The 19,625-nt window shown below is 60.0% G+C and overlaps 1 protein-coding gene across 11 annotated transcripts in view; it reads left to right on the forward strand.

Annotated features, from left to right (window-relative positions):
- Positions 1-19,625, forward strand: part of Smarca4 (SWI/SNF related, matrix associated, actin dependent regulator of chromatin, subfamily a, member 4) — an 82,197-nt gene that overhangs the window by 16,948 nt on the left and 45,624 nt on the right. For 8 of the 11 annotated variants that reach the window (XM_063228677.1, XM_063228674.1, XM_063228670.1 and 5 more), the window contains 12 exons: positions 4,287-4,536; positions 5,729-5,861; positions 6,385-6,789; positions 6,944-7,042; positions 8,231-8,489; positions 9,344-9,470; positions 9,668-9,841; positions 12,602-12,775; positions 13,509-13,676; positions 13,768-13,818; positions 17,757-17,887; positions 17,996-18,053. In XM_063228677.1, the coding sequence (XP_063084747.1) occupies positions 4,315-4,536; positions 5,729-5,861; positions 6,385-6,789; positions 6,944-7,042; positions 8,231-8,489; positions 9,344-9,470; positions 9,668-9,841; positions 12,602-12,775; positions 13,509-13,676; positions 13,768-13,818; positions 17,757-17,887; positions 17,996-18,053 (2,001 nt within the window). In that variant the 5' untranslated portion in view covers positions 4,287-4,314. Of the gene's footprint in view, positions 1-3,381; positions 3,465-4,283; positions 4,537-5,728; positions 5,862-6,384; positions 6,790-6,943; positions 7,043-8,230; positions 8,490-9,343; positions 9,471-9,667; positions 9,842-12,601; positions 12,776-13,508; positions 13,677-13,767; positions 13,819-17,756; positions 17,888-17,995; positions 18,054-19,625 lie in introns of those variants that run through there. The other 3 variants (XM_063228679.1, XM_063228678.1, XM_063228673.1) reach the window with 3 other exon arrangements.

Genomic DNA, 19,625 nt, shown 5'->3' on the forward strand with positions numbered 1-19,625 from the left:
TGTCCTCAGAGGGCCCCAAACCCCAGTTTTGAAGCCACAGTGTCCCCCACGGCATCTACTCAACAACCTTCCCTTCTCTGCAGTCTGCCTCTGTTTCCTGTCCAGCCTTTATTTGACTTTTTAAATCACTGTTACTTTGGCTGTGGCGTGTGAGGGGCCATGTACCGCATGTCCCTCCGTGTCTGCTGGATTTCCCAGGGATTCTGTGTGGTGCTGACTTCAGGAGTGGGCGAGGGTCCCCTGAGAAGCCACGGCTGCCGGTAAAGCAGGTCATGTGGCTCCACGTGGCCTAGGGCTCCTTCTCAGGACCCCTGTGGCCGAGACTGTGTGCAGGAGCTCAGGGGCTGCTTCACAGCTGCCACCGAGATGTGAGGTGTCCTGGACGGCTGCCTGGGCCACTGTACCCCACACGCCTGGTGCCTTCACTGTCGCCCGAGCAGAGGCCATCCCCAGCCTCTTGGAAAACTGAGCGTCTCCAAAGTGGACATTGTCACACTTGGGCACAAGGTCTGTTTTGAGCAGGCTCTTGCGACGGGGCTGGCGCTGCTGTGGGGGCCGGGACAGCTTCAGGATCTGGTGGGTGGAAGTGGGGGGTGACCAGCACGTGAGAGCTGTGAGTTCAGGGTCCCGCCCAGGCTGTGTTCACTGGCCTGCCTGCCTTGTAAAACTCACTTGTAGGTTTTTGAGACAAGATGATGTTCAGTAGCCATGGCCAGCCTCTGCCTTGAACTTCACATCCTCCTGCCTCAGCCTGCCGAGAGCGAGGATTGGAGGGGTGTGTTGCCACGCCCATCTCGGGGTGTCTACTTCAGTGCAGGAGAGCTGGACGCTTCCTGCTGGCCTGGATTGTTTGGTGCCCAGTTTGAGTTTGCCTGGCTTGGGATAAAGAGCTTCAGGTGTGAAAGAAGCTGTGACCCACTGGCCCGAGAGAGGGCGTGTCATGGAGTTGATCAGAACCTGTCTCCAGAGGCGTGGGGACCCCACATGGGGCAGAGCAAGCAAGTGGTGTTTCCAGGAGTTTCTCTCTGTTGGGAAACAAAGTTTAGTTTTTCTGTAAGTTCACTGGGTCTTGGGTTTGTGGGAAGGGACTGTGCGATGGGGCACTGATTGTCCCGGGAAGGGGTTTTTGCACTCTGGAATCCAGGGTCCTTGTGCTCCAGGGAACCGGGAAGCTGAGCAGGGAGAGGAGGTTTTCATCAGTGTGACGCGTCTGGGCTTTTTTGGTGCCAGCTGCCTGTTCACCACGTGTCATCTGCACACCCTATTTATGATCTTTCTGCCTATGGAAATCGTGTGTCCAGCTACCTGTCGGCCCTCTACCTGCCCGAGAGGCAGGGCCCTTCCGTTTCCCCGGCTGATTTCTTACTCCTGGCTCAGGTGTCTTCCTGCTCGGCCTCCTGAGTACCACAGGCACGCACCACCGTGCATGTCTCTCAGGACTGCTTAGAGCACTGGCCGCTGGCCCCTGGCCCCTGCCTGCTGAAGATTTCTGGTCTTCTGTTCCCTGGTTATCCCGGAAAATGCAGTGTGTGAGTTTGGGCTTTTTAAATTTCCTTCTTGTCTTTATGAGACAGTGTTTCCCTACGCAGTTCAGGCCGATCTTGGGCTCACTTTGTAGCCCACGATGGTCTTGGACTTGCAGCGATTCTCCTGCCTCAGCTTCTGGAGTGCCGGATTTCAGGAGTGTGTTACCATGCCCAGCTTGGTCCAGTTTGGGTTTTTGAGTTAATCTCCTTTCATATTAAAGTGTTTTTCAATCATGGGAATTTAAAATGTTCCCACCTTCCTCCTTCTGTTCTTTTGAAAGGCACAGAGAGGCAGTATTTCAGAGGTGCACACTCAGGAAGCCTAGAAAGAATTAAGATTATTATATAAACGTACCCACGAGTGTAATCATGATGTCCTGCAAATGTGTACCAAGAAAAAAAAAAAATTAGAAGTCCCCAGCAAGAATTGAGTGGACCCCGGAGAGGGGTCCTTCTCACACACTGTGGGATCGGTTCAGAGCCAGAAGCACCCAGGAAAGTCTGGGCCAGGCCTTGCGTTGCAGAAGACCAGAGGCAGCGGAACAGAAGCAGATTCTCAGGGTGCCATGACACAGGCGGGGCGAGTCCGAACCGGCCACCTCCCTGCCTCAGCCTCCCTGACTCAGCTGTCGCCAGGGAGAGCGGGTGAGGAGAGGGCGCTTCTGTCCTTGTCCTTTGCCAGGGCAGCAGCACTCAGCCTCAGGGTCTGGTGGGATCGTGGTGACCTGACTTTCTGTTGTGTTTGTGTTTTCCACGTGTGAACAGGGAGGATGCCATGAAAATTTAGTAAGGCCACATCGTCGTGTCTTGGGCTGTGTGCGAGTGCAGGTTCCTCTAGACCGGGAGGCTTAGAAACCAGAACAGTTCCTCAGGCTGGTGGCTGGGAAGTCCAGGATGACGCGGGGCCTGCTTCCCTGCAGGTGGCAGCCTTCCTCTTGGGTCCCCACCTTCTCGTGGGGAGGGCGCAGGACCTTTCTGGGCTCCTTCACTCCAAAAGCACTAGTCTACTGGCCGTGGGGGTGGGCACCTGTAATCCCAGCCCCTGGGAGACCGAGGCAGGAGGAGCGCAAGTTAGAGCCACCCTGGGCAATCTAGTGACTCACCGAGACCCTGTCTCAGAATAGAAAGTTAAGAGCTGGAGATGCAGCTCAGTGTGAAGGCCTTGGGTTCAGCGCTCAGGACCTCTCCAAAACCAGGCCAGAACAGGGAGAGGAGCTGACCCCGTCCGTGTGGGCCCTGCCTCCTGGCACCACGGCACTGGGGAGTAGCTTTCACACGCAGACACTGGTAGGGGGAGGCCCAGACAGCCATGCCGCATGCCGGCCATGTGGGTAACCCCCGAAAACGTTTATGCAGTTTACCAACGGAGGGGGCCCTGTCCCGTGGTATAGCCTCTCCAGTCTGCGGAGGCCTTGGGGTCAGCCCTCCCTTCTCGGGAGCCCCGGGGTCCCCATGTGCGCCCGTTGTGGTGGGAATGATGTATTGGCACCTTCCGTTGTTTTGGCTGACTTTTGGATCAGTGATTTGTAATTCTGGGTATCAGGTTTTAGTGTACAGCATTGGCAGCGTCAGTCAGACTGTAGAAGTTTGAGTCTCTTCACTTATTTGAGGTGTCACAGGGCTGGTACCTGTCTCCTTTATTACTGTACTATTTACTCATCGGTGTGCTGGGAGCAGAACCTCATGTAACTGAGCACATGCTGTACCCCTGAGCTACACCCCAAGCTGTGAATTCCTCCCCGACTTTCGGCCCTGAGGATTAAATTCAGGGCCTTTGCACTGAGCTGTATCCCAGTCCTTTTATTTATATGTGTGTATAATATTTTTAAATCTTAATTTTTTTATTTTGAGACAGAGTTTTGCTGTTGCCAAATTGCCTGAGTTGGGTTTGAACTTGTGATTCTTTTGCCTGAGCCCCGCAGAGTGCTGGGATTGCAGGCGAGTACCACCATTCCTGGTTTGTTTGCTTTTTATTTACGTATTTATTTGAGTTTTTGAGACAGTGCCACACTAGTAATAGAACTCTCGGCAGTCTTTCTGCCTCAGCCTGCCCGGTGCTGGGGTTGTAGGCATGTGCCACCAGGCCTGGCTTGAGTTCATTGTTTCAGTTTAAGTTGAGCTGGCATGGTGGCGCACAGCTGTAACTGCAGCACTTGGGAGGCTCGCTGGGAGTTCAGGGTCAGCCTGAACTGCGTGATGAAACCCTATCTGAAAAAGATAAGAAAGAAATTAAATTGCTCTGTTCTGTTTTTCTAACTCCGTTTGTTTTACAGGGAAATGAGCTCCCATGTCTTGAGTGGGAACTGCTCTGCTTGAGCTGGCAGAGCTCTGGACCTTGTTTCTTTGGTCTTGCCTTCCTTTTTTTAGAGATAGGGTTTCCCTGCAGCTCAGGCTGGCTCAAGCTCTAGGTGACCTCCTGCTTCAGCCCGAGTGTTGGGATTACAGGGCTTCCCTGCCGCCACACCTGCTGGACCTTTTGCTGTGACTGGAAAGATTGGCAAGTACTGAGCCAGCGAAGGGACATGAGCACCCCCGGAGCCACCTCCGGAGAGCTGCCAGGGAGTCTCCAGGGCTGTCCACGTGCCACTCCCTTGTGAGCTGGCAGCTGAGCTGGTTGCACGTGCCCGAGACACGTAACCTTGTCGGAGGAATCGCCAAGGCCTGGGGACAGGGCCAGGCTCCTAGCGGCACCCCTGCGTGTGCCCTGCACCTGCCCACATGGCCCCGGGCCCAGCACTGACCAGTGCTTCTTTCCAGCAGGAGGCCGCTGTCTGCAGCTCCTGGGAAGATGTCCACTCCGGACCCGCCGCTGGGCGGGACTCCCCGGCCCGGCCCCTCCCCGGGCCCCGGCCCCTCGCCCGGAGCCATGCTGGGCCCTAGCCCTGGCCCTTCCCCAGGCTCCGCCCACAGCATGATGGGGCCTAGCCCGGGGCCTCCCTCGGCTGGACATCCCATCTCCACCCAGGGCCCTGGAGGGTACCCTCAGGACAACATGCACCAGATGCACAAGGTAGGAACCCGGCCAGCCCAAGCCCGCCTCGGGCACAGAATCTGGGTCTGAGCGGAGGGGTGCCTGCTCGCCCCTCCGCGCCCTGCTCCCGGGTTCTGTGGGGGGTCAGGAGCGGTGCTCCCAAGTTTTCTTCAGTCCCTGAATGCTGCACTTACTATTGCAGGCCCCAGTGTGCGGCAAGACCCGGACCCTGAGGCTTCAGTTTAGAGAAAACAGCTCACACTTTGTGTTAAAGTGACCCATGAGCCATAGGTTCGACGCCACGGCCCTAGACTTCCTTCTTTTCTTTTGGTTTTTTGAGACAAGTCTTGCTGGGTATTCAGACTGGCTTAGAGTTCTCTGTGCAGCCCAGGCTGGTCTCAAACCCCAGGCGTCCCTCGTCCTTCGGCCTCCCAGGTGCTCATATCCTAGACTTCGTGTCCACTTAGGTCTGTGGTGACCCGTCCGTCTGGGAAGCTGGTGGGCACACCCCTGTGCGCACAGCCACCCGGCCTGCCCTTTGGGGGCCTGCTCTTGTGCGGCCTGGCCCCACTCATACACACTCTGCACGCCTCTGGGTTGCCTGTCACACACTGCTGTGTGTCCCTCACTTGCCCGGAGCTGGGGACCCAGGCTGAGGGGCTCTCCTGGGAGATGAGGTGTGGTCAGGACTCAGCTGAGGAGCAGGCCAGCACAAGTGTCCCAGGGCACACCCCGAGCTAGGGCGTCCCTTCGTCACCCCAAACCAGGGCCCCTCCTCCCTGCTGAGCGCTGGAGGCGGCGACCAGCACCCTTGGCCACGGGAGGTACAGGATCAGGTGTTTCCTGCGCTGTCACACCTGGGCAGACCTGTGGCTTGCACGAGTAGCCTTCTGACCAGGGGCTTCTTGTTCCCGGGCCTTTGGCAGTGTCCGTGTCACTGTGACCAGGGGCTACTCCGGGTCTTTTCCTTGTGGGACTCTGCCTGCCTTGCCCAGGTCCTGACTCTAGCTGCCCTCAGCCTCCATCCAGACCTGCGGGGTCACCTTGCTCAGGCTGGCATTTTTCTTGTGTGGTTCTGCCGCACACCCGCGCAGATGTCCTGATGCTGCCTTGGAGCTGGGCCCTGCAGTCCTGTTGGCGTCCGGGAGGCGCAGGGCAGCCTAGGGTGGGTGCTGGCAAAGGCCCTGTCGTCCTGCCCCTCTCCTGATGCCGCTGCCACCCCCCCCTGCAGCCCATGGAGTCCATGCACGAGAAGGGCATGTCAGAGGACCCTCGCTACAGCCAGATGAAGGGCATGGGCATGCGCTCAGGCGGCCACGCGGGCATGGGGCCGCCACCCAGCCCCATGGACCAGCACTCCCAAGGTACGGTGCTGACCCTTCCTGTCCTGTGCTGGTCGCACAGCGAAGTTCTTGCCTGATTTCCCATTGTGGCTTGCACAGTGGGGCGCTGAGAGGACTGGGGTGGCTGGGCGTGGCCTGTGGGCCCTTCTGTCCCACTGACCGTGGAGCCACCTCAGAGGAGGCACACGGTGGGGCAGGAAGGGCACAGGGTGCGGCGTTACGGGAGGTGTGGGATCAGGAGAGCCTTGGGACTGTCCCAGTCAGCCCTCCGGTGGCTTCTCTTCTTGGGCACAATTGAGAACAGAAACGGAGCTGAGGGGACTAAGCCTGTAACCAGAGGGCTTGCTCCTCGCTATGCACACTGCAGGAGGGCCACCCTGAGAAAGCCTGGGCTTTGTGTTCCCACCTGGAATTGGGGCGAGCAGGCCGTCTGCTGGGCACTGACTCGGGGTCCCAGGCAGCATCGATGGGGCCGAGTAGGTTAGGGTTGGGGTCTCTGCCTTTGAGAGCTCGACTGTGACCTGTACCTGGCATCTCTCCGCAGGTTACCCCTCACCCCTGGGTGGCTCTGAGCACGCCTCCAGTCCCGTTCCAGCCAGTGGTCCATCTTCTGGCCCCCAGATGTCATCTGGGCCAGGAGGAGCCCCGTTGGATGGTGCCGACCCCCAGGCCTTGGGGCAGCAGAGCCGGGGCCCTACCCCATTCAACCAGAATCAGCTGCACCAGCTGCGGGCGCAGATCATGGCCTACAAGATGCTGGCCCGGGGGCAGCCGCTGCCTGAACACCTGCAGATGGCCGTGCAGGGAAAGCGGCCGATGCCCGGGATGCAGCAGCAGATGCCCACGCTGCCCCCGCCCTCTGTGTCTGCCACAGGGCCCGGGCCTGGCCCTGGCCCTGGCCCTGGTCCTGGCCCAGGACCAGCACCTCCGAATTACAGCAGGCCTCACGGTGAGCGCCAGGGTCCCTGGTCCCCAGGTGGGAAGGAAGCAGAGTGAAGCGGCCGAGCGGGGCTGGTGGGTGTGCGGCCGTGACAGGTGGGCGCAGGGTGGCACCGATGTGAGCATGGCTCCCCTCTCACTCCTTTATCTCGTCCTGCACATAGGTATGGGAGGGCCTAACATGCCGCCCCCGGGACCCTCTGGTGTGCCCCCTGGCATGCCTGGCCAGCCCCCCGGGGGACCTCCCAAGCCCTGGCCTGAAGGTAAGTCCTGCCTGCCCAGGTGGCATGGGTGCCCTGGCCCTAGGAAGGGAGGGGTGCTTGACCTGGCAGAAGCCCAAGGTTTTCTGCCACCTTCTCTGGGTGTCACGGTCCCCCATCAGCTCCCAGAGGCTGCTGCCCAGTTCATGCCCTTGGTCCCGTGGGTCAAGGTTATCTTGGGCCTTGGAATCAGTGACTGGTAGAGGGAAACAGTGAGCAGGGCACTGTGTAATGTAGGGCAAAGGCTGTAGGGAGGCTCAGCGACAGCCAGATGGGCATCCTGGCCTCAGTGCCTGGGAGCCTGCAGGGCAGAGCTGAGCCCTTTCTTTCCAAGAATGACCCCCACGGGAGGGGGCAGGACAGCCGGGTTCCCCTCGCCTTTCCTGAGTGGCGTGTCCTCAGGAGAGCTTGGTGGCTCAGGCTCCTGTCTGCTTGGGCCCCTGGTGTGGGCAGCGTGGCCTCCTTCCTGTCCACCTTGGTCCAAGGTGCAGGGATGGATGCGGAAGAGGGGGCGCTTAGCTTGGGTGCATCGGGCCCCAGGGACGCTGATGCTGTGGGCAGGATTCAACCCTGCCTAGTGTCCGTAGCGTGCTAAAGTTCAGGGCTGATAAAATAGGACAGTCACAGCAACATGCTGCAGGGAAAGATGAAACGTGCGCCCCAAACACCTTGCCACAGTGCGGCCACAGTGCCTGCAGGTGGAGGTGCTGTGGGGTGAATGGCCTGGGCGTTGTGATGCAGCCACTCTCAGCGGCTCACGATTTTTTATGTTTCGGACTTTTGAGGCAGGGTCCCACGGTGTGGTTCATATTGGCCTCGTCCTCACGGTGCTCCTCCTGCCTCAGCCTCCTGAGTGCTGGGATTGCAGGAGGATTGCTGTGAGTTTAGGGCCAGCCTGAGCGTACGTAGGCTCAAAAAACCAAAAGAAAAGACAGCTTGCTAATCACTTTTTTGACTGTGGGTTTGCTTGAGATAGCAGAGCTGAAGAGGGGGTGTCCAGAGGAGGGGAGAGGAGAGGACAGTGCCTCCTGGAGGTCCCAGCGTCCTGGCCAGCTGACTAGGATGGGAGAACATGAGGGGGTCACCTGCCAGGGCAGTGTGAACGGTGGGAGGCGGGGTCCGTGCTCAGGGCCTCCGCACACCAACCCAGAACTGTGCGCTCAGCGTGGCCCCTGCCTGCCTCTTCCCCAGGTCCCATGGTGAACGCGGCGGCTCCCACCAGCACCCCGCAGAAGCTGATCCCCCCGCAGCCGACGGGCCGCCCCTCGCCCGCACCGCCCGCCGTCCCGCCCGCCGCCTCCCCTGTGATGCCGCCGCAGACGCAGTCCCCGGGGCAGCCGGCCCAGCCTGCACCGCTGGTGCCCCTGCACCAGAAGCAGAGCCGCATCACCCCCATCCAGAAGCCGCGGGGCCTGGACCCTGTGGAGATCCTGCAGGAGCGGGAGTACAGGTGAGGCCTGGTCTGGCTCGGCCCTGTCCTGCTGGGGGCGGACCTGTGCTCGGTAGAGCCCGGCTCGCAGCGGACCTGGCAGGCCTTGCGCTCGCCCTCCCGGGGGTCGGGGTGACCGGTGGGCTGCACACGGCATTCAGCTTGGTTTGCAGTCAGTGTGCATCACAGCCGGCCCCTGGGCCGCAGTGGCCCTTAGCCGCCTCCTCTGCCTGGGCAGCCCTCATGCACTCCCTGCCCAGCACTGTGTCCGCACCTCTGTCCTCAGCGTCCCGTCCCCGCTTTTGGTTCTCTGTTAGTGAAACTCCCTTGCGCATCCAGGCCTCTGCACAGGCGGACCTGGCTCCCGGCCACTCACACCCCTTGCCAGGGCGTCCTGCCCCTGGGGCCCTCCCTCGCCCTTTGCATCTCCAGGCCCTCCTGCAGCCTCTGCCTCTCCGAGTGACCAGCAGTGTGTGCTTTCCTGTCCCCGGTGGCCTCTGTCCTGAGGATGCCCACGGGTGTTCTTGTCGCCCCGTTCCCGCAGAGCCCACCTCCAGAGGCCCTGGGTGTGCAGTCCCTAAGCAAGATGCCACGGAAGGGGTCGCTCCCCTACCCTTCAGCCCAAGCCTGGGGGTGGGTGGGGGTGCCCAGCTCCGTGCTGTGTGGGGCTGGGCCAGACTGCTGTGCCCCGAGCCACCGCCTTGGTCCTCGTTGGCTGTGGTCCCCACACTGGTCCTCAGGAGCCCACTGTGCAGCCATCCTGCAGGCCTGCTGGCACCTTCTGTCCCCCTGGTGGGGAGGGCTCTACAAAAACTGTAGCCCCAGGTGGGGCCTGGACTCCCCCTCACTGGCCATCTGTGCCCCCGTCTTCCCAGGCTGCAGGCTCGCATCGCGCACCGCATTCAGGAACTTGAAAACCTCCCTGGCTCCCTGGCTGGGGATCTGCGAACCAAAGCGACCATTGAGCTCAAGGCCTTGCGGCTGCTGAACTTCCAGCGACAGGTGGGCGTGTGGCCGGCACTGGGTGGGGGTGACCCGGGGCCCCGTTTCTAGGCGCGGTGACAGGGCCCTGGTCCAGCCTGTAGGCGGCCAAGGCGGCTTCCATGCCTGGCCTGCTGCGTGTCCTGCAGGTCGGGCGGTCGCCGGGGTGCTCTGGGCCCTGCGTACCGTGCCAGCGTCCCTGTCCCCCGTCCCCGCAGCTGCGCCAGGAGGTGGTGGTGTGCATGCGCAGGGACACGGCCCTGGAGACGGCCCTGAACGCCAAGGCCTACAAGCGCAGCAAGCGCCAGTCCCTGCGCGAGGCCCGCATCACCGAGAAGCTGGAGAAGCAGCAGAAGATCGAGCAGGAGCGCAAGCGGCGCCAGAAGCACCAGGTGCGTCCCGGGGCCGAGCTCCCTTCCCCAGGCCCGAGGTCATGTGCCTTGGTGGGCAGAGAGCACGGGGAGGGCGGGCGAGGCGGGCCGAGGAGAGGGAGGAGCGGAGGGGTCCTGGAGATGCCAGCCACGCCCCCTTTGCCGTGATGCAGCAGCTGAGCCCTGCGAGCCAGAGGAGAGGTCAGCTTGGGCTCGTGGCGCAGGTTTCCATCCTTGCAGCCTGCAGCTCCTCGGAGGCACGGGTGGCCGGAAGGGAGCCAGGCCCCAGTCATAGCCTGCGCCGCTGCCCGCCTGACCCACAGTGCACAGCGGGCAGCCGGCCAGAGGACCTGCCTCGGGCGCCTGAGGCTCAGGACTTCAGGGGCCCCGACTGGGGGCCCCTCACCCGAGAGCGCAGAGTGCCTTCCGCCCTGGGGCTGGGCGGCCAGGGCCGGGACAGGGGAGGCCAGAGGGCGGGGAGCTGGCTGCGGGTTTGAGGCCTAAGGTCTGCGGGGCGCCTGGGCTTTCCCTCCGTGGGCCAGACGCCACGGGGGTTCGAGCAGCAGAGCCGGTGAGAGGCTTAGGCTCTGCAGGGCCAGTCAGGAAGGCTTAGAGGAGGGCGGTCCTCGTTTGTGTGTTTTGTTGTTTGTTTTTCACTGCTGTAGTTTAAAATAATGTGAGAAATTGCCACAGTGTGTTTGCCTGTTTTGTTGTTTTTTTTTTAAACAATCCTCCAGCCTCAGCCTCCCGAATAGCCACAGTTAACTAATAGTTTGGTATTTATCATTTCAGCTTTTTTTCCTCTATGTACATTTTATGTTTTAACTTTTTTTTTTTTTTTTTTTTGTCTTTTTCCTTTTTATCGGTACCAGGGATCGAACTCACGACTACCTGCTTTCAAGGCAGGTGCTTATGCCGCTGAGCTAAACCCCCAGCCCCTTATATTTTAACTTTTTCTCCATGTATATTTTAATTAAAAGTTAGATAGCCTGGGCGTGGTAGCACACACTAGTAATCTTAGCACTTAGGAGGCTGAGGCAGGAGGATCACTGTATATTTCAGGCCAGCCTGACTCCATAGTGAGTTCAAGGCCAGCCCAGACAACATAGTGAAACCCTGTCTCAAGGAAAAATTTTTAAAAAGGCAGCCAGTTATGGTGATGCATGCCTGTAATCCCAGAGCGCAGGGGGCTGAGGCAGGAAGATCAGGAGGCTAAGCAGAGCTGGAGTTACGTGGTCTGTATGTCGGAAAAACCAAACCAACAGGGAAGGTTAAGTGGTGAGCCAGGCAGGTGGTGCAAGCCTTTGATTCCAGCTACTCGGGAGGCGGAGGCAGGGGAGATGCAGTCTGAGGCCCGCCGGGAGTTCAGTCAGATCCTGTCTCACAGCACACGAAGGCACGGGTGCCGCTCCACAGCGGGGTGTTTACCCAGTGTGTGCGTGGCCTTGGCTTTCATCCCCAGTGCCACAGAATAAACAGAAATCCAATGTCTGTCATCTGTGCACCATGCAAGATCACATAAAAGTTTCATAAAAGGATTCAAAGACTGACTTCATTGCAGTGCTTGGGCTGGGACGAGGTCTTCAGGCTCCACAAGTGCTCTGCCCCTTTTGTTTTGAGGCAGGGTCCTGCTGATCACCCAGGCGGGCATCGTACCTGACACCCTGCTTCACCCTCCGGACTAGCTGGAACTGTAGGTGCGCACCCGTGCAGCCCTGCCTGTTTCAAAGCGGTTTTGTTTTTAAGACAGTTTCATTATGTAGTTCATCCTGGCCTCGAGCTCACAGTGGTCTTCCCGCCTCAGTGTCCTTAGGGCTGGGTTACAGGTGGTGCCACCGTAGCTGGCTGTCTGTAAGTAGTTCTGACACGTGACTGGTGCTTTGTTTGGCTTTGGTGCTGGAGGCTGAGCGCAGGCCTCTGCACTGCGTCCCAGTCCTTTCTGTTTGCTTGTTTGTGTGTGGTACTGGGGAGCAAACTCAGGACCTCACTCTTGCCAGGCAGGCGCTGAGCTGCCGAGCTCCAGCCCCGGCTCCCCAGCCTTTTTAAAATTGTTTTTCAAGCTTTTGAGGCAGTTCTGCGGAGTTCCCGAGGGGCCCAGGCCGCTCTCCAACTTTGAGCCCTCCCCCGCCGTAGCCCTCGGTGCGGGGACTTGCGGGCGCTGGCTGTGCGCGGCGTTGGGTGCCGAGCCCAGGACCTGAGTGTGCTGGGTGGTTCCAATGACTACCAGTCCCTTCTTCCGAGTGTACCAGCAGCCGGGAATTCATGTTGCCATTTCCCTCCCGGGGCATGCAGCGCACTGTCAGCTTCGCTGAACTGAAAGTCGCCCCAGGTGGGCGCTCTTGTGCCTGAAGGGTGCAGTGGGGCTGTGATCCTTCCTGGAAGTGGGTTCCTAGCAGTGAGATCCCCAGGTTAGGGCAGGGCAGGTGTGATGTTCAGTGTGCCCAGTGCTGAGTGGCCTGGCCAGCTGAGTGACCCAGTGTGGTGTGTTTGTACCTGAGGGTGTTTCTCTCTGTGAAGTGACAGCAGGGAGTTTTGGGGGTTTGTGGGGTTTTCTTTTAGACAGGGTCTTGTCACACATGTAGCGCAGGTGTCTGAGCCTTGGAGCCTCCTGCATCGGCCTCCCGAGTGCTGGACTCCGGGTGCACATCTCCACCCTGGTCTCCCCCGGGGGAACGGGACTGTACAGCCAGGCCGTGTCGCTGCGCCAGTTGGTTTCTTGGCGCTCAGGTTGGCGTGGCGGCGACTTCCGTTGCGTACTCAGCCTTTCGTGTGTCCTTGCAGGAATACCTCAACAGCATTCTTCAGCACGCCAAGGACTTCAAGGAATACCACAGATCTGTCACGGGAAAGATCCAGAAGCTGACCAAGGCGGTGGCCACGTACCATGCCAACACAGAGCGCGAGCAGAAGAAGGAAAACGAGCGCATTGAGAAGGAGCGGATGCGGCGGCTCATGGTGGGTCCTGCCGCTCGCCCTGCTCCTCCCCGCACGGCGGAGGCAGCGGCCGGGCCGGAGTCCTGTGGGTCCCTCTGAGCAGTCCTGCCGCTGCAGGCCTGTCACGGGCTGCCCTGTGCCCCCTGAGGAGTGAGGTGCCAGCCACCCTTCTCTCCATGTGAGTCTGCACACCTGGCACCAGTGTGTCCCGAAGTGCCAGGTGCTGGCATCGGTAGGACAGGCAGAGGGGAGTGAGACACAGTCCCTGCCCTGCTTGGACTCGTGGCCTGGAGGGTGACGAGGCAGTGAAGGGCCGGGGCGCTGTGTGCGGAGTGCATGCCTCGCCCGTGGAGCCCCTTAATTTGAGCTGCACTGTGGTAAAGAGGTCCGAAGAGCACAAATGGCCCGGGGCACAGGCAGGGGTGTGCCAGTGGAAGGGGTCGGGTGGCCTTGCTTCTGCAGTGACCGCTTCCCAAGGTCAAGCTGCGTGCAGTGCTCCCCGAGCCCTTCTCAGGACCACAGGGGCTCTGGCAGCTTAGGCCAGGTGGCAGGAAGTGTTTGGTGTGCAGAGAGACGGGCTCAGGTGCTCTCGAGTGCCCCTGGGCCTGGGGCAGTTGACAGCTGTGTGTCAGCTAAGGTGCAATGCAGGTGACAGCCATGTGCACCGCAATGTGCCCCCAGCTGCTGGGCAGGGAGATCCCAGCAGGGCTGGCATGGGCCCCCACAAACCAGCGCCACCCCGACGTCTTCACAGGCAGAAGACGAGGAGGGCTACCGCAAGCTCATTGACCAGAAGAAGGACAAGCGCCTGGCCTACCTGCTGCAGCAGACGGACGAGTACGTGGCCAACCTCACAGAGCTGGTGCGGCAGCACAAGGCCGCCCAGGTCGCCAAGGAGAAGAAGAAGAAGAAGAAGAAGAAGGTGCGCCGGCTGCTGGGCGTGGCCGCTTGGGGGCCGCTGGGGGAACGGCTGCCCCTGGTCCTGGGGTGACCGTGTCTGTTTTCCTTTCCAGAAGGCAGAAAACGCTGAGGGGCAGACACCTGCGATTGGGCCCGACGGGGAGGTGAGGAGTGTCTTGTGGAGAAGCCGGGCATCTGCCCGGCCCTGTCCCTGGTGCCTGGACCAGAGCCCGAGCCCACGTGTGCCCGGCAGGTTCCCCACGTCTTACCCCGGCCCTGGCCCCGGCCCGTCTTTCCAAAACCACAAAATCAGAGCAGACTCTGGTTTGCAGGAGTGGCTTCCACCACCCCGCACGCGGGCTCGCTTCTTTCCCAAGCTTTTCCTTTGGGGGAATCAGGGTGGAGAGAGGGTCTCCTGTGCTGCCCTGGCCTTGAGCAGGCTGGGCTCCTCGCAGTCCTCCTGCAGCCTGGCAGTGTGTGTCGCCACGTCTGGAGGCTTTAGATCTGCACTGTGTTTCGGCCTTGCTTAGACCTGAGGCAGAGGGGCCGGACCTGCCCATCACCCTCCGTGGCGCCCCCCCGGGCCCCACTGCGCTCTCGAGCAGAAGCTCACCTCGCAGCCCCCAGTGCCCCACTTCTTACCTCCTTCCCCTCAGTGCTGCATTGAATCCAGGCCTTTTGGACTGAGCTAAATCCTCTGCACTTTGACTTTTATCTTCAGACTGGGTCTTGCTAAGGCAGTAAGTTGCCCAGGCTGCCTTGAAACATGATTCTCCTGCCTCAGCCTCCCAGAGAGCTGTGAGTACAGGTGTGCACCATGCCTGCTTGGTGACAGGTGGCCCACTTTCTCTCCGCCAAGCACCCCACCTTCCTAGTCCGGCTCGCTCCCCTCTACTGCCCCAGGGGGGTTGAAGGCAGGAAGTGCTTGTGGAGGCAGGACTGTCCCCTCATATTCAAACCTCTGTGCTCGCATTTCCCCTGGCGTAAGCACCCGGAAGGCCCGGACAGCCCCAGCTGTTCGGTGCCCTTCAGGACCTTAACATTTTTTCTGCAGAGCGCAGGCCTCGGCTCAGGTCTGTCTGCTGCCCCTCATGGCAGATCCCGCTCCTGAGTTTTGGGAAAAATACCCGAGAGATGTCCTTGGTGCATTGCTGGTGACAGTGGCCTTGCTCCGTGTGTGCTGGAGTGGCTCCCTGCTGGGCAGTGTCTCCCCACCCTGTCCTCGGCTCTCATGGAGGATGCCGTGCACACACTGTGACTCCCCTCTGCTCGTGGCCAGGCCTCCCTCCAGCTGAGTTACTTAGTGCTGCAGTGGCCACAGAATGGCAATCAGGGCCTCGCCCTTCCCTGACTGACAAGCTGCCTTTCTCCTGAGAGGAAGCTGGCTCTGCCCTCTACTGGGCTGGGGCTGCAGTCGACCCAGCTCTGCTGTAAGCTCACAGGTGGCGTGGATTGTCACCGTCCACTGTCATGATGCCTTAGCACAAGTGTGTGAGGCCTTCCTGCGGGCTCCTGTGTGTCCCTCTGCGCTGACCCCCGTCTTTGCGGTGGCCGCCTCTGCCACCCCTGCAGGCAGCCTCTCATGGTGTCCTGGTCCCTCTCCCAGCACCAGGCCGTTCCCTTGAGGCGCGATGCTTGCCAGTGGGCGTGCACAGCTTCTCGCCTGCACACATGCACACACTCAGGTGCGCCAGACCTGCGGTCACAGCTACACCTCCAGCACCACCGTGTAGATGGAGCCTGGGCCCAGGCTTTCTGGCAGGTCTCTACTGTTGAGCCACATCCTCGGCCCGCCTCCATGCCCGCCTTTTACAGTTCGGAGTCTTGAACATGCAAATCACTGTTTCCCAAGCTGGGCTCAAACTTGCCACCCTCCTGTCTCAGCCTCCCACGGTGCTGGCATTGCAGGCATGCGCCATCATCTGCTAACGTGTCACTTTCCTAGGCAGAATCTAAACACTCGCATGAAACATGCTCTGAGTTTCTTTTCCATTGCTGAGACAAGCCCCTGAGCACTTGCATTTTAAACGGGGAGTGTATTTGGCTCACTATTGGAGGGCAGTCAGCCCCCAGATGCCTGGCAGCAGCGCAGAATGGTCCGACCAGGGCCAGCCGCGGACCTGCGCAGCCAGGAGCCCGGGAGGGGAGCAGGCTCTTCGGGGGCGGGGACCCGAGGCTCTGGGGCCTCTCAGATCTGCCCATGGCATGTGCTCCCAGGACACATGTTGAGCCCTTGCTGACACGTCTGCGCCCCTTCGGGACCCCTGCATCAGATCCTCTCAGTTTGGGGGCTGCTTGGGCCATCTGGGCGTAGATGGGCCTTTTCTCCTTTAGCCACTTTCCACATCAGGGCGTGTGGGTCTGTGTTTCGTTCACATGTGCTGCGACCTCCAGGTGGGTCACATGCCGCACTGGGTGGCTCTGAGGCCCTCCCCTGCCTGCAGGTGCTCCAGTCACAGTGTCCTTTGCTCACAGCGACACCTGGGGAGCCACATAGGGCGGGCATCACCCTCTCCTGGTTACTTTCAGTCCTGCTGAGATAAAGTAGCCACACCCAAGGTTAAAGGAGGAAACACTCACTGGGCAGGCTGGCTCAGTGCCGTCATCCCAGCACGCGGGAGGCTGAGGCAGGATTGGTGCGAGTTTGGACCAGCCTGATGTACAGAGCGAGCTCAAGGGCAGACTGTCTGCATAGCAAGACCCTGTCTCAGAAAGACCCCCTCTCCCCCTAAAAAGAGGAAAGGTTCATTTAGCGCCCGGTGTGCAGAGCGTTCAGCTCCGGGGCAGGGTGGCAGGGCTTAGGGCGTCGCAGCGGAGAAGCCGTCCATGGTTGGAGAAGGCAGCAGGCAGTGAAACGGCAAAGCAGCAGGCACCGTGGCAGCTGCCCACGTTCTGTGTGGCCGCACGTCCCTGGACAGGCAGCACCTGCACCCAGGTGGGCCTCCGCGCCCTGCTCCTACCATGCTGGGGCTGCTAACGGTGCTCGCACACCCAGAGCCCAGCTCTGCTCGAGGTCAGCTGCCTCTGAAGAGGCTGTGCGGGCTCTGGGGGCACTGGACAGTGTAGTCCCCCCTGCACTCGCCTTCTATGCCGTGCATGGCCGAGCCAAGTGGCCCGGGGAAAGCCCAGAGGCCCCTCTGTCACCAGGCTGGGGCGTGACTAAGGCCTGTGTGAGCTAAGCATGCTCTCTGGCCCTAGTGTCAGTGACACAGCGTGAATCCTGTGACCAGGGCTCCCCTCTCGTGACTTCATGGAGCCTGAATTGCAGGTTGTAACCCCATCTCCAGATGACGTCACTGTGGGGCTCAGCTGGAAACTCCGGAGTCCAGGGGTTCCCTGCAGACGCGAGCCCTCCAGGGTGTGGGCGGCAGTGGCAGCTGATGCAGTGTAGGATCTGGGCAGTGGAATCCCAGGTTAAGCCCAGAGTGTCATCCTCCTCGTGGGGATTCTCCAGGATGCACGGGGGAGCAAGTGACAGTGTTCACACAGAGCAGGTCTGCAGTGGGCACTGCATGCTTGCAGCCAAGGAATTTTTTATTTTTTGTTTTTGAGATGAGGTCTTCTATGGAGTTCAGGCTGGCCTGGACTCACTGTATATTCCGAGCTGGCCTTGAACTCGAGGGCCTTCTCCTGCCTCAGCCTCCTGAGTGCTGGGGCTGTGTGTGCTTAGTGTGCACAAGGCCCTGGGTTCTGACCCTGGCACTGGAGAGAAGGGAAAAAACAAAAGAGGACTTTTAGTTCCCTGAGCTAGAGCAGAGGGCGGGGAGGGAGACCCTCAACAAGGTCTCCAAACAGCACGGGAGGGACGGGGAGAGCATCACTGCGACACCCACAGGACACATAGTCATCGTTTTGCTTAGGGAACAGTGACAGGGAGGAAGGTGCCTCCTTTTGTTTTGGTTTAACATGTTGGATTCACTGACTCGGAGCCGATCCGATCTGGGGGCTGCACTGACAGCTTGCTCTTTTGAGCTCATTTCTGCCCTCGGTGGCCGTGTTGGCCTGTCCCCCAGCACAGTGCTGGGGCCATGTGCCCCGTCAGCACGGTGGACGGAGGGATGCACCCCGAGGGTCCCAGCTCACCCGGGCGACTCTCTTGTAGCCTTTGGACGAGACCAGCCAGATGAGCGACCTCCCCGTGAAGGTGATCCACGTGGAGAGCGGCAAGATCCTCACGGGCACAGATGCCCCCAAAGCCGGGCAGCTGGAGGCCTGGCTGGAGATGAACCCAGGGTGAGCTTTCCCGGGTGACCCTGCTTGATTCGGTCCCTGCCGGTTGGCTAGGGAACAGTTCCTGCGGGTTCTGAGGAGCCTGCAGTTAAACACTGGTGGTTTTTCTAGGTATGAAGTAGCGCCAAGATCCGACAGTGAGGAGAGTGGCTCAGAAGAGGAGGAGGAGGTAAGCGTGCGATTCTCTGTGTGCAGGGACCGAGTGCTCTCTGCAGGGTCTCCGCCCCCGTGTCACTGTCGCCCTGTGTGCGGGACTCTCCGCCAGCCAGGCAGGGGCAGCCGGGGCCAGGAGAGGCTGGAAGTTGGTGCTTGGGCTGACTTGACCCACCGGCAGCGGCTGCACCGTCTGTCTTGCATTGATCAGTGCAACGCACCGAGCTTCCCTCCAGGGCCCGCCCCCCTGCCTGTGAGCGGCGGCCTGTTCTCAGCTGCTGCTGCTGCTGCTCCTGCTGGGCCAGCGTCTTACTCTGTAGTTCAGGCAGGGCCTAGACTCACTGTGTAGCCCATGCTGACCTCAAACTCATGGTGATCCTCCTGCCTCGGCCTCCCGACAGGGGTGCACCACCGCGCCCTTTGGGGTTGTGCTGTTTAACTGGAGTTCTGAGCACTCTGTTGAGCCCCGGCGTGGGTCACCCTGTGTCCGTGTGACTCTGGTGGCCCTGCTGCTCCTTGCTCTGGGGCATGGCGGGACCTTCTCCCCCTCCCGTCCTGCTCAGTGATGGGGATTCTGGTGCTGGGGTTGTGTTTGCACTTCCTAGTGACTCCTGCTGCCCGGCGTCTCTGCACAGGCTCGTGTGCCCTGTCCCTTCCCCTTTCTTTCTTTTTCTTTTTTTTTTTTTTTACACTTTTCTTTTTTCTTTTTATGGGTACCAGGGATCGAACTCACGACTGCCCACTTGCAAGGCAGGCCCTTATGCCGCTGAGCTAAATCCCCGGCCCCTACGGTTTACATTTTCTCTTGAACAGTTTCTTCTCGATTTGTAATATCTCACATATATTTTTTTTAAAGAGAAAAAAGAAAAAACAGAAAAATCAAGATGCAAACAAGCCTGGAAAACAACAACAACAAAACAATAGCTGTACAGGGTTTTCCCGGTGAGGTGACAGAATTTAACAGTGGTTCTTACAGTGCGCTTGTTGTCTTCAGGCTGGTTGCTCAGGTAGCCAGATACAGGGATGAAGCAAAACGGTAACGTGGAACAAACCAGATTCGCACACCAGGCAGAGGGGCGATCCCCGCCACCCCGCCCCGCCCGGGCCGCAGCCCGCCTCGAGCTGCCCTTGCGCCTCAGGTGCTGCCCGGTCACCCTGAGGGCTCCAGGCCAGCAGCTGCTTACTGGCGAGGCCGGCCGGTGCTCTCCTGGCTTCCCCAGCCCGCCCACCGGCCGGCCGGGGAGGCGCGCTTTGTCTCAAGGCTGCGGTTTCAGTGTCAGCTGGTGTTTGTTGGTTTTGAGACAAACTCTCCCTTGGTAGTGCAGGCTGACCTTGAACTCCCAATGTAAGGTACCCGGCAGGCCTGAAACTGCTGGCTGTCCTCCTGTCCCAGCCTCCCGAGGGCTGGATGACAGCTGTGCACCACCCACCTGGCTTAGGCCGTTTGAATCTCTGAGTGGTGGACTGTTGATGTTTTCTAGATGCACATCTTTGATCAGTGTAGTTTTCGGATATCTTCCCCACTGTGTTCCTCCTTTTCCTCCGTCTTTCCTTTCTCTGGGGTGCAGTACGGGAGTGTGAGGGCCCG

Source organism: Cavia porcellus, unplaced genomic scaffold, assembly GCF_034190915.1.
Source record: "Cavia porcellus strain 051 isolate PalLab524CR breed Dunkin Hartley unplaced genomic scaffold, mCavPor4.1 scaffold_17, whole genome shotgun sequence".
NCBI classification, from domain to species: Eukaryota; Metazoa; Chordata; class Mammalia; order Rodentia; family Caviidae; genus Cavia; species Cavia porcellus.